Source organism: Cynocephalus volans, chromosome 14, assembly GCF_027409185.1.
Source record: "Cynocephalus volans isolate mCynVol1 chromosome 14, mCynVol1.pri, whole genome shotgun sequence".
NCBI classification, from domain to species: Eukaryota; Metazoa; Chordata; class Mammalia; order Dermoptera; family Cynocephalidae; genus Cynocephalus; species Cynocephalus volans.
In genome coordinates, this window is record NC_084473.1 from 36,527,426 (window position 1) to 36,541,399 (window position 13,974).

The 13,974-nt window shown below is 42.4% G+C and overlaps 1 protein-coding gene across 1 annotated transcript in view; it reads left to right on the top strand.

Moving 5' to 3' along the window:
- Window positions 1-7,417, top strand: part of GALM (galactose mutarotase) — a 63,451-nt gene extending 56,034 nt beyond the window's left edge. The window contains exons 5-7 of the mRNA XM_063078687.1: window positions 3,913-4,054; window positions 5,543-5,717; window positions 6,317-7,417. Of these exons, the coding sequence (XP_062934757.1) occupies window positions 3,913-4,054; window positions 5,543-5,717; window positions 6,317-6,394 (395 nt within the window). The 3' untranslated portion in view covers window positions 6,395-7,417. The remainder of the gene's footprint in view (window positions 1-3,912; window positions 4,055-5,542; window positions 5,718-6,316) is intronic.
- Window positions 7,418-13,974: the final 6,557 nt, after the last annotated feature.

Below are 13,974 nucleotides of genomic sequence, written 5' to 3' on the forward strand. Positions count from 1 at the left end.
TCCTGTGTTGGGGTTGTAGCCAATTATCCTAATGTAGGTACTGATTTCCTTAATGGTTTCCTCATATCTCTTCTGGCTGTAGGGTGGCCCAGTGAAATCTATCTTGTTAACAACAATCAGTTGTTTCACACCCAGAGTGTAAGCCAGAAGAGCATGCTCACAGGTCTACCCATTCTTGAGATACCAGCTTTAAACTCACTAACACCAGCAGCAACAATCAGGACAGCACATCAGCCTGAGTGTGCCTATAATCATGTTTTTGATAAAGTCTCTGTGTGCTGGGGCCTCAATGATAGTCACGTAATACTTGCTGGTCTCAAATGTCCGCAAGGAGATATCAGTGGTGATACCACACTCATGCTCAGCTTTCGGTTTATCCAAGACCCAGGCACACTTGAAGGACCCCCTCTCACCTCAGCAGTCTCCTTCTCATTTTTTGACGGTTCTTTTGTCGACCCCACCATATTTGTAGATCAGATGGCCAGTAGTGGTGGACTTGGCTGAATCTACGTATCCAGTGAGGACAATGTTGATATGAGTTTTTTCCTTTCCCATTTTGGCTTTGATTTAGCAGTGGTTTTCATGACACCTGTGTTCTGGCAGCAAACCCATTGCAAAAAAGTGACTTAGTTAATTCTTTTAATGGTAAGGTACAAGATTCTGACTTTTCTTAGCCTCCTAAGATTTCTTTTTGTTTGTTTGTTTTAAAATGGTTTTTTGTGGGGTTTTGGGGGTGGCTGGCCAAGCCTCCTGAAATTTCAACCCCACTCTGTGTGCTATATCTCTCCCCTACTAATAGTAGAAATCAAGTTCCTAAAATATCTATCTGACTACATGAAAGGAAAAAGTACTTATCATTCTAAAGAGTATGTTAACCACCTAACAGTTGTATTTACCTTTCAAATATGTGAGGGCTGGCCAGTTAGCTCACTTAGAGCATAGTGCCGTAACACCAAGATCAAGAGTTTGGATCCCTGTACCTGCCAGCCCCCCAAAAAGTTTAAAAAATAAAAAATATATGATATAGCTCTTGAACAATAAGAAAACTTTTTAAAAGACTAAAGCATATCATCGTTTAAGTCTCTGAAATGGAGCCCTTTTCCCCTTCAAGAAAGAATGGCCAGGCTGGCAAGTTAGCTCAGTTGGTTACAGCATGGTGCTGATAACACCAAGGTCCAGGGTTTGATCCCTGTACCAGCCAGCTGCCAAAAAAAAAAAGAAGAAGAAGAAGAATGGCTTGAGTGATTTGACCTGCTGCAGAACCTGGGATTCTCTGTACTTGGTGCAAGATTCTAGGAGCTGGCTGCTACTTACTCCTGGGTGGGCCATAGTTTTAGGAGGGCAAGATGGACCTCTGCTACCATCTTATCCAGCAGTTTTCCACCTGAGCTGCTCAGAGCCTGTACTGGCTTCAGCTAGAACAACTCTGGCTTTTATATCTACATATTTTATATTGTATATATGTATATATTTTTTATATACATATGTATGTACATATACATAAACATATGTTTTATATATTGAGTTTCCTACAGAGATTCTCTCTGAAATAAAGAACTCTGTAGGAAGAGGGGTGAGGGGCTGAAAGTCAATGATCCAACTTCATGGTACTGATGAAAAGCCCAGGTTCAGAGAGGTGACTTCAAAATCTACTGAATCTCTTTTCTTGCCCCACCCGAGGCATTCCACCCTTTTCTCTATACATGCACACTGCCACCTTGTGCTCAAGCTATTTCTTCCACATAGAATGTCCTTCAACCTTCCTCACTCATTCAATCTAATACGATTGCACCTCAAACCTCAGCTCAACCACTGTAATTTCATCTGTGAAATCTCCCCAGGCGGCCACCCCTAAGCCAACCCAGTCACATGCCTGTCTTTTTACAGCTACGTCTCTACTGAAGCAGTCTTCACAGTCTGTGGTCATGAGCTGCTTGTATGTCTGTTTTCTCCCCTAGACTGCAGCAGCTTAAAGACAGGTTCCATGTCTCGTTCGTCTGTGTACTTTCCCTTGCTATACAGTAGGTGGCATACAGTGGGTATATGCCTTGCATACAGTAGGTGCTTAATAAACATTGATCGAGCCCGACAGTGTCTGAGTGAATGGCCCCCAGTCCCTTGTTCTGGCGCTGCCACACTCCGAGAGCATGCCGATGGGGAGGAAGGAATCAGGCCTTGATTAACCCTCTGGTGTGCTCTGCGGGCTTCCTCACATGGTGTGGGTTCTCTTAACTGAGCTAAATCTGAAATATTTGTGTCCCTCATTTGAAGTGGTTCAGCCTAGCATCTAGAGAAGAACAGAACTGAAAGTTAGGAAGAGAATGAAAGGTGATAAAGCAAAATGGCTCTATTTTCAGAAGAATGTAAAACCCATATTATTGCCTTGTGGTAAAAGTATCTAGAGGACTTTTGAGAAATTATCTCCCTCCCTTGAATCTCCAGTTGAAATGACTCAAAAAAGAATCCCAATTCATCCTTTCTTCTCTCACAGCCCTGATTACTTATTTAGTGGTTATACTAGAACAGAAGATGTGGTAAACTGTTTTTACAGATTTTTTTCGTCTTTTTTTTTTTAAGTATTGAGTAAAGAGGTGTATTTTTACACATTTTATCAACTCTAAGATGCCAGTAATTATAAAGTTCACCATGTTTTTACATACCTTGAAGAAAGAAAACCCTCTGCCAGTTAAACCATGACATGATTTCAGAGAAATTATGAAAATCAGGGCCGGCCAGTTCATCTGGTTAGAGCACAGTGTTATAACAACAAGGTCAAGGGTTTGGATCCCCATACCAGCCAGCCACAAAAAAAAAAAAAAAAAAATCTGATAAAATATGAAAATCAAAGTGTCTTAGGTTGGTGAAATACAGTATAGCAACACCACAGGTTGTTGTTCAATGATAATCAGTTTCTTCATATGTTACATGAGCAATTTGGACCAAATGTGCACTGAGAACCCTTCAGGTCCCAACCCCCTTGAGTTCTACAATCCCATGAAGGGATGTTCTTGACTTGGCCTTGGTGTGTTATGACCACCAGAACAGGAGTCCTGTCCAGGTTGCTTCTGTCCTTTGCCCTTTAAGAGTTGAGGGTCCCCATACTGCAGTGTCCACCCAACTGACCCGCCCACATTATCGTGAAAAGGCTCCAAGATAGCCCACTTTGATAAGGAAGAAGCCACTGCACTTAAAGCATGGGGAATCTGGCTAGCACACAAGGAGGCGGCAGTGCTTGCCAGACTATGATTCCTCCGGGGATGGCTCCTGTAGACACAAAGCTTTCGTTCAAAGTACTGAATCTAAATTGGCATATAGTAGAGTGATCATACATCCCAGTTTGCCCTGGACCATCCCGATTAACTCATTTGTTCCAGTGTTCTTAATATCTCCTGCTACAGTTGAGAGTATATCTGCAGACTGATCGGGGAGGTAATTGGGGCAGGTGGTTGCCAGTGTCCCTTTGGCTAATAATGGTCCCAAATGGTTTGAGAATCATTAATCTCAAGATTTTTTCAGTGTCTGATTGGCCATGCAAAGTGCTAATGCTTGGTTATGAGCCCTGAGGTATTTGAGCTCTAAAGCAAGAAATGTCAACAAGGTGATTGACTGAATCGTTAGGACAGCCATCACCCTTGATCTAACTTAGCTCTTAGTGGAAATTATGTGTGTCTTTGATTTTACATTTTCACACTTAAATGACTCTGAATGTTGTAACTACTGCATTTTGCAATCAATAGCATATTCCAATTAGAGAACTCCAATAACATGTTCTCCTTCCTAGGGTCCAGACTCCCATCTCCTTCACAAATTGAAATGAAGGCTGAGAGGGTAAAACCAGTGGGTCTTTGGGAGGCTGTGTATGAGATTTGACTTGGGCATTAAACACCTTTGTTTTCTGCCTCTTCCCACCAGGAGAAGTTGCTCCAGTGCAAGGAACTGCATTCGACCTGAGGAAGCCAGTGGAGCTTGGAAAACACCTGCACAAGTTCCACATCAATGGTTTTGACCACAACTTCTGTCTGAAGGGATCTAAAGAAAAACATTTTTGTGCAAGGTCAGATACTTTTCACTTACTACTGCTTCTGTAGGGAAGAAGAGACACCAACTCCTATTTCAGGAGCTTTTCCTCTGGCCATATCATAGCATTTAATATGCTACAGGGAACCAAATACCACATCCCATGTCTTTTCAAGGCTCCTGTGCCACAGGTGAGCTCTGTAGAATTTATCCCCTGCCCCCACCTGCCACTATCCCTGTGCCCACTATTCAGCATCCCCTCTCTTCCCATCTCGGCCTATTCTTTGAGACCCATTTTCTGTTAGTAGCTCCAGTCCTTCCCACCGAAGTCACCTCTGCCTTCACTGAACTTGCAGAGCCCTTAGTACTTCCTCGGTTTGTGATCTGTGCCCTGCCTACTCCCATGGAAGGAAGGAGGCCACGCCTGCCTTGCAGCGTCCCACCTCCGGCCCTGTGTGATAGATGTTTGTGCACACACGCTTTCCTTCTCTCTATATTCCCAGCTCCTCATGCCACTTCATCTTTGTGGGTCCCTACCTCTACCCTAACAGCTACTATCATGCTTGGCACTAGCAAATAATCAGTGTTTGTAGAATGAATGGATTTTAAAGAAAGCAGAGACAATGATTCAATCTTTAATAGAGACAGAAAGAACTTCAAAAACCTTGTCTGCCTCAGAGTTCCAGCACCAGGCCCCAGCACCAAGACCCCAGTGGTGTTCCCCCAGCTCCAGCCGCTCTCCTCCTGTCTCTCATTCACATCTCTCCCCACTGCCCCACCCGAGGAAGCCCTTCCACCTTCTCCCCACTCCCTCAAATCCTGGCCCTCCTCTTCCCAACACCTTTCCCTGAACCTCTTGGTTAACTACATACTGTGTTTTGCCTCTCAGTAAGACTGTAAGATCTCAGACTTGCTTTATCTATATCCCTTCAATACCAAGTATAGGACCAGGGAGGAACTTACCTCTGTAGAAGCCAGGTTTAAAAAAAAGGGGGGTGGGGTGAATCTAATAGTAACCCACAGCAGAACTGTCCTAGGGGGAGACCTGACTGAAAAACAGCTTGCTCAAGCCCCAGGGAGGGGTACAGTTTAATTTAGAAAAGCATCTCTTCTCTTTCATAAGACATAGCTACTTGTTTCATCAGGCCAAGTAGAGAGTTCTGATTCTTTAAGAGAAAGAATCTCAGCCTCTCCAGGACCCTAAAACTGCCTCTCTCCAATCTGGCTACTCCCTGCCCACCCTACTCCCCAGATGGCTGGCAGGAGTCTTGTTTTGCCCTTCCCAAAGAAGCTAAGATCAGAGTGAGAAGTTGACATTGAGGATCCTCAAAGCCACCTGCTCATGCCTCACCTATGAGACTGGGAGAATTTTCCATCATGATCTTTCTACCGCCATCTCCTCCTTAAATCTTGTCCCTGCTTTGTGGGGGGGTCTGATTCCTGTCTCAAAGTTGCTTCCCAGCTTCTGTTCTTCCCTGCCTGCTTTTCTGCCCTGGGCTCATAAGTGGTTTGTCTGTATCTCCAGGGTACATCATGCTGAAAGTGGGCGGGTACTAGACGTGTATACCACCCAGCCCGGGGTCCAGTTTTACACGAGCAACTTCCTGGATGGCACACTGAAGGGCAAAAATGGAGCGGTCTACCCCAAGCACTGTGGTTTCTGCCTGGAGACCCAGAACTGGCCTGATGCTGTCAATCAGGTAAAGCCACAGGCTGGCTTGTCAGAGTGTTGCTGTGGTCACAACATTCAAGTCAGTCTGTATGATTCCAAAGTCCATGTTTGTTTTCTTCTCTAATTCATGATAAACACAGAAAACTAATAGCCAAGATACTAACATGGCATTACCTGTTCTTTGAAGCTCAAATTTTGTACCTTGAAAGCCTTTATTCAGTCTAGTGTTTCTCCTTACCAATACCTACTTATTTTTTGCAACTGCACCTTTAAGCAGATCCTCTATATCTTTTCTTCCTATTTACTCCCTCATTACTTTCTTTTCCAGCTATTACTTAGAACAGTGCTCCTCAAAGTGCCAGGCCATGATAAGAAGCTTGCACCTTGCACCAGAATGCAAATTCAACACACTGCTTCCTTCACCAAGAAAGTCTTGCTTTAACAAAGTGTGCTTAGTGATACAGTAGATTTTCATTCTGACTCAAATTCTTTATCTCATTGCATACTATTAAGAAACAGTTCCCACACTGGCACTGGTCTAGAGACCAGTCCAAAAGCATACCTTTAACGGTGAATGATGCAAGCCGGGCTGCCAATGTGTAACTTGTGTTGTATTCTCCTTTACAGCCCCACTTCCCGCCTGTGCTGCTGAGGCCTGGTGAGGAGTATGACCACACCACCTGGTTCAAGTTTTCTGTGGCTTAAGGAAGTAGGAAGATATGAAGTGGTCCCGGGCTCGGCTGGGAGCTCCCTCAGCAGCCTGTCTTCTGTCCAGAGATGAAGTGAAGATGTAGAGGCTTTCAAAGTGATCCTATGAATTTAAATCATACAAATGGTAGCTGACATGATAGTCAGTCTGAATACTGATTTCTTTTTCCAGTGACTCGCTCCAGGCTGTATTTAATGACCAGCTCTATTCTCTGTGCAGTTCAGAGGGCAAGTGAACCCAACCACTAGTGTCATCTTCCAAGCCCTGGCCCTAGCCCAGAAGTGGTGCCTGGGACTCCCAGGCTATAGTTGGCTCCAACTCTCCACCCTGCCTCTTTATTTTCTACTTTTCACCTTTCCTTTCTTTGATACCGCTCAATCATTACTTTCCTGTTTCCTCTTCCTCTGCCTCAAACCACCTTACTGTTGTGCAGCACCCCAGAGTGTTCAACGGTCCTGTTAGCTCATGCAGGATGCTTGCAGATGGACCTGTCTGCCTCTGTGAGGCAGTAGATGACTGGCCAGTGAGGGAGCTGAGGCTCAAGAGGTGGAGTGACCCACCATGAGCTAGTAGAACTTTTAGCCAGGACTTGAGTTCAGGTCATGCTAATTCAAGTCCCCTTTTCCTTTACCTCAGTCTGCCAGAGCATTCCCAGGGTCACTGAGGGGCAGAGAGGGGGTTGGCCCCTGCTCTGTTAGAGCCAGCTTTCTCTTCAGGTTCACTTTTATAAGATGCATTAGGTTGAGGTAAACTGCCTTAGAGGTGGTGACAAAGTGCAAGATCAAAATATCCAGAATCTGTCATTTAGATTCTCTGTCTTTGGAGTTGAGAAAGCCCAGCCCAGCCAAGGCGTGGGAAGAAAGGAAGGCATTGGAGACAGAAGCTGTGTTAGTTTGAGGAGAGTGCCTCGCTTTCTGCAGTACAGTGAGGACTACACATCGCACCGGGAGCAAGAAACCTATTTTATACTATTGTATATACAATCAGTTGAAATAAAACCAAAATCTGCATCTTCAGAAGACTCCAGTTCCTTCATCTTTAGATTTGTCAGGCATGGACCTGTGGGAAATGGACCGAGTATATGGTACATTCTGGATTCTGCTGTGCTCTCCAATAGGAGCCCCTGAATTTTCTCAGAAGAAAGCTACCAAACTGGCAGCCTGCTGAGCTTTCCATGCTCCTCTTTCTTTGCAACCAACAATAAATCAAACATATTATTTTTTAATTCATTTCAGCATGGATTTTCTATGTACCTACTCTGTACACAGCCCTCTCCTAGGTCTTTTAAGGAATTCAAGAGGTAATACATAAGATGTAGTATGTTCTCTCAGGAATTTCACTGCCTCTCCGGGAGACTCAAGACTAATATACGAATGACAGTTAGATGTAGAATTGTACCATGACAGAGCTGGGAGCCCTGAGAACTAACTTTGGTACTCCCATGTTTACTTGTCCTGTTTTCTCACCTGAGAAACAAAGAGATTAGATTTTGTTTGGAAGATGAGCATATGTCTGCAGGGCTGGAACTAAAGCTGTGCCACTAGCTTAGTTCTTTTGCCTTAGGCCCTCCCTGTAGTTACAATGAAAGATCTGAAAGGGTGGACAACAAATGCTTAAGCAGCAAGAACACTGACTGAGCAACAAAAGCTGGGAGCCTGGAGCTGTAGTCCTGTTTAATTCCCTCCTGTATTTGAGCAGACATGGAGGCCTAACCAGATTACTGTTTAGAGCGCCAAACTACTTGTACTTCCATCACACATCCTTCTTTTAGGATTCTCTTGCTCTGTAACCATCTTGCCAGGATTCTCCTCCATTAACTGCTCATTCTCACTTCATTATGATTGCCAGAGTGTGTTTGAATGGATTATTTCGTCTGACCCTTACAACCCTGCAACAAAGGTGAGGTCACTGGCTGGAAAAAATAACACTGCAGAAAGTGGCAGATCTAAGGCTGGCCAGTTAGCTCAGTTGGTTAGAGCATGATGCTCATAACACCAACATCAAGGATTCAGATCCCTGTACCGGCCAGCCACGAAAAAAAAATGTGGCCGATTTAGAACACAAGTCTATATTCTTTGATAAGAAGCCCAAAGTATGTTTCTACTGGCACCACTCTCAAAAAAAGAATCCTATTTCCCTTTCAAAGAGGGAAAAATCTAAGATTCATAACATACAGTGTTGGTAAATTTCTACTCAGTCACCGTTGGTAGCAATGTAAATTAATACAACTTTTTTGGAGGGAAATTTGGCAGACTCTATCGATATTGGCAAGCTTGCAAAATCATGACCTAACAATTCCAAGTCTAAAAATCTGCTCTATAGAAAAACTAGCATAAACATGTAAAAACAAACATTCAGTCAAGGCTGTTCATTACAACTTAACTGGTAATAAGAAACTGAGAACAACCTAATGCCATCAATTCGGGGATGGATAAATGATAATCCATACAATGGAACACTATGTGGTCATTAAAAAGGATGAAGTTAAGAGCTAGCCAGTTAGTTCAGTTGGGTAGAGCACATCCTTACAACAAAAGGTCACAGGTTCGGCTCCTTGAACTGGCCACCTGCCAAAAATAAACCAAAAACAGGATGAAGTCAAGTAATACGCACAATATCCTGCTTTTGTAAAACAAAACACAAATTTATGTACTGGATATTTGTAAAGTCTGGAAGGGACAGCAAATTATTAACAACAGTGATTTCTGGGAAATAGAATTTAGAGGGAAAGGGAGAACTTTCATTTTTTACTTTATGGGTATCGTTTGAACTGCTAAAGACAAACAACTTCTTTTTGCAATTAAAAAAAATTGTTTTAAGTGACCAAAGTGAGGATGTAGGGGAAAAGACACATCTTTTTTTAAATAATTGCACACTTAGAGAAAAGTTGTAAGAACAGTACAAAAAAACTCCCATACACCCCTCACTCAGAGATGACATTCAAATTTCATCACCTGGGAGGGCTGGCCAGTTAGCTCAGTTGGTTAGAGCACAGCTTTATAACACGAAGGTCATGGGTTTGGATCCCCTTACTAGCCAGGTGCCAAAAAAAAAAAAAAAAAAAATTTCACCACCTGTCTCAATAATGTCTTTCTTAGCAAAAGGGTCCAACCCAGGATCACAAATCATACCTAGTCTCTTCAGTCACCTTCAACAGGCACAATTCCTCAGTCTTCCCTTGAGCTTTCCGACCTTAATATTTTTGATGACTTCAGGAAAAGTTATTTTGTGGAATGTCCATCCACTGGGTTTTGTCTGATATTTTCTCATGGTCAGATTCATGTCCAAGGTGGTTAGCAGAAACGTCACAGAAATGCTCTGCTCATCCCACTGCAGCCCATCAGGTAATGCACATTCTCAGCTGTCTTCTCATTGCTGAGGTTTTAACACTGTTCACTTGAGGAAGATGCTCTGTGCAGGTCTCTCCACTCTAAAGTTACCAATATACACATCAGACAAGAGGCCTCAGAGGTGAAATATTAAGCTGACTGCAACCCGTCTACCAGTGTGATCAAATTTATTGTTCAACACAGGGTTACAATATTCTAGGTGCCAGAAATCATTTAGGAAACCCTAGAGAAGAAAAAGATTTTCTTATTCACAAGGAAATCTAACAACTACAAATTAGTTTTCAATTTAATGACCTCTAGGTTTGAGAATACATTTATCAGCCAAATACTTTGTTTTCCTTCGTTGTAAGAGAGAGTTGTTTTTATAAGGCTAGTGTACTATAGCCCAACTAAGGATATTCACGTGTAGGGCAGTTGAAAGAAGTTAGTGGTATTTTAATTGTGTTTACAAAAGAAAGTAAAAAGGCTAAGTTTGTCAAACCATAAGTCTGATAAAAAAAATTTGGAGAAACTGATTTTTGTGGCAGCAACCAACCCATTCTTTTTCAAGAAACACACGAGAACTTTGCTTGAGAAAAAATCTACATGGTTTGAGACATGTAGAGTGACAGCATGTGAGCACAATTGTGGGATTTTACAATTTTTTTATGATGAAATCACTAAAGGTCTCAGCATGAAATAAGATGTAATATTAAAATATTTGCACAAGCACTGCTGTAAAGACTAAGATGTCATGTTGTGGAGGTTGAATTCTGACCATAGGTGATCAATGACAATCCAGTCTTGGAAGACTGAAGGAAGTTTAGTGTCTATAAATAATGGATAGTTTAAGAAAAGTAGAACATGAAAAATACAGGGCTACCATCAGAGGGCAGGAGGGAAGCACAGCATGTGTCCTGGTCCGTGGCCAGTTCCCATGATCACGCATTTTAAACAATTCGATCACCACTTTGCAAGGGGCTATTTGGACAGTTTTGACAGGAGTGCAATTCTTTTCCAATCAAGGCACTGATTTTCTCCAAGCATCAACTTCTCCAGTTACCCAAATCATAATTAAAGTCTCACATACTTTGGTAGCACTTGCAGCTATAGCCAAGTAAGGTCACTAAATCCTCTTTCAAAAGGCAACTATAACGCTCAAAAGAATTGACAAAAATGTTGGTGCTCTAGAAACTGATCAAACATTCCAATATGAGACGTGTTTATGTTTGAAAAACTGCTGAACTTTGGATAGGAATGCTGGGAGTCCACAGTGTCTTTGCCTGGACTAGCCCCATTCTCACTCCTCCAGCTCAGTCACTGAGGGCTGAGCAAGCTGACATGGTTGAAAGGGGGTTCATTCAATTTGGTCACACTGACTCACCTGGGCTCACTAGTTCTTGATGGTAGGTGAATCTGCACATTTTCTGTAGAGAGAACTTTCTGCATAGAAATTTTCCACACCCTTTCTGAGTAACAGAACTGAGAGTTAACCCAGATGAAAGAAAAGCCTTGCACTAGAGTTGCAGAATAGAGCTGGACCTTGTAGACAGCAGCCCAAGGATCTAAATCCTCTGCCGGTCTACTCAGACAAGAGTCAGTCTTATAGGCAGCTAAAAGGAAAGTGTGGGCTTTTAATTGAAATGGTGATTATAAAGATCTCAAAGAGGTTCCAGCTTTACATGGTTGCTTTAGCAGATTAGAATTCTTTCACTCACTCCATTAACATTTTCCATTCATCAAATATTTAAAGTGTTAATAAGTGCTAGGCAATGAGGAAACGCAGTGTCTGATACCTGCTGTCACAATTTCAATGTCTTGTGGTGGCATACATGCAGAGAGGTAAATAATTACTGTATAAGTAGTGGAGTCCCCGTGGAATAAGTTCAAGAATGTTCAGAGCAACGGAACCTAAAATAGACTTTTGAACACATAAAAATTTTCCAGAGGAGGGGGAGATATGTATCTTACCACAATTACAACAATGTTGAGACACCATTTTTCAACACAACATTGGTGAAAATCAAAATTTGATAGCCCACTATGTAGGCAATGAAACAGGGAAACATTGCCTCCAGGGCAAACTAACACCACCTAGCAAAAGTATAAATGCAGCTGGTAGAAGGGCAATAGTGTTTACAACTAACTGATCACAACCAGTTATAGATTTCTTTGTTCCTTCTCCACTCCCACTGCTTCACTTGACTAGCCTTACCTTCCTTACCAGGTGACAATAATGCATCAATGTAAGTTCAATATTGTAAGAAACATACCACTCTGGTGGGGCCTGTTGATAATGGGGAAGACTATACATGTGCAGAGGTAGGGGGTCTATAAGAAGTCTCTGTACCTTCCTCTCAATTTTGCTGTGAACCTGAAACTGCTACTTTTTTTAAAAAGTCTTTAAAAAAATAGGAAAACTTTTTTTAAAAACCTCCAGGGGAAAAAAAGTAGGTCCTTTCCAAGGCCTACAAGGTCCTTCGTGATCTACATCCTGCATCCCCCTCCCTTCTTATGCTATCTCTTCCCATTCTCCTCCCTGTTCACTTCGTATTGGCACTTTTGCCCTCAAATAACCCAAACTACTGTGTCCTCTGATCAGAACACTCTTCACAGAAGTCAACGTGGGCTTACTCCCTCACTGCTCAGATGTCACCATCAGAGGCCTCCTTAGACCACCCTTTACAAAACAGCTACTTTCTCTCTTACCCTGCTGTACTATTCTGCACATTACCTGCACATTCTCTCCAGAACTTAAGCTCCATGAGGATACTGTTCACTTCCATATTCCAAGGCAATACACTACCAGACACAATGAAGGGACACAAAACTTTACTGCATAAATTACGCAATATCCAGCCAACTAAACAGTATGTAACATAAGAAAAAAATTAGTGCCATTTTTGCTTACGTGAAAAGATCTCCTAGATACAAAATGAGAAAAACAAGGTGTGTATAATATGCTATATTTTGTGTTAAAGAAAATATCTACGTATATTTGCTTAGGGATTCAATGTCCAGCAGGCAACTTAACCGGTAACAGTTGCCTCCTGGAGAGAACCAGGCAGCTGAGTCAGGGATAGGAAGCCTCACTTGTGTACACATTAACGCTACTACCAAGTCAAAAATGAAATGGAAAATAGGCTGGGCCAGTGACCTGTGGAAAAGGAAAAAGCACTAAGTTTGAGAAGTGGCCCTGAGGGCACAACAATTAATAAACTACTACATTCCACATGCTCCAGAACTACCATTCTATCCAACATCTTTTCCTCATTAAGTCTGGAAAGAAAACAGCCAAGTCGCTAACAATGGTATAAATCTATAATGGGTAGGACTATGGGATGTTTTGGGGGGTTTTTTGGTGGCTGGCCAGTACGGGGATCCAGCTGTACTACTAATCAACTGAGCTAACCAGCCAACCCTTATTTTGTTCTATTTCTGATTTTTCCATCATGTGGTTGTTTTTGCCTTAAAGGAACAGTAAGGTGCTTTACTGATTTTCAAAAAAACAAGAGTTTAAAAACCACTTTTTTTTTTTAAAAGATGACCGGTAGGAGGATCTTAACCCTGGACTTGGTGTTATCAGCACCACGCTCTCCCAAGTGAGCTAACCAGCCATCCCTATATAGGGATCCGAACCCGTGGCATTGGTGTTATCAGCACCATATTCTCCCAAGTGAGCCACGGGCCAGCCCTAAAAACCACACTTCTTTACCAGGTGAAATGAACCTAAGTTACCAATCTCTCTGAGCCCATTTCCTCTCCTGTGGTAACAGTACGATTTTGTTGTGGGATTAAATGGTAATGTCCTTTGATAATGTTACTAAAAAAGTAAACTTATAGGTGTGAAAATCTCAACAGTTGGCGGGTTTATAATCTGACTTAGTCTGCGACAGACATGGTCAAAGCACTTACTTTCCTTAGACTTTGAAATTGCCTACTGGTACATTTAAAACAGTTCGGGATACAAATTTTAATACTATCATACCGTAAACCTAGTTATATGCCCGATTTCTGTGGCTTTTCTCCAGTTCTCACCACCCTCCACACACTCCAAGCCATGCCTAGTATTTCGTTACCCCTTTCTCTGCTTTGTGAGGGGACCAAAAATAAGGTTCTATCTAAAGCACTCAAAACAGTGCTGACACATGTCCCATCAGCTACCAGTGAGTGCTAGGCCAAAAATTTAGAATGGGTCTGGACCAGCACTTTTCAAGTTAGTCATAATTTAGCAGTCCCAACCGCTT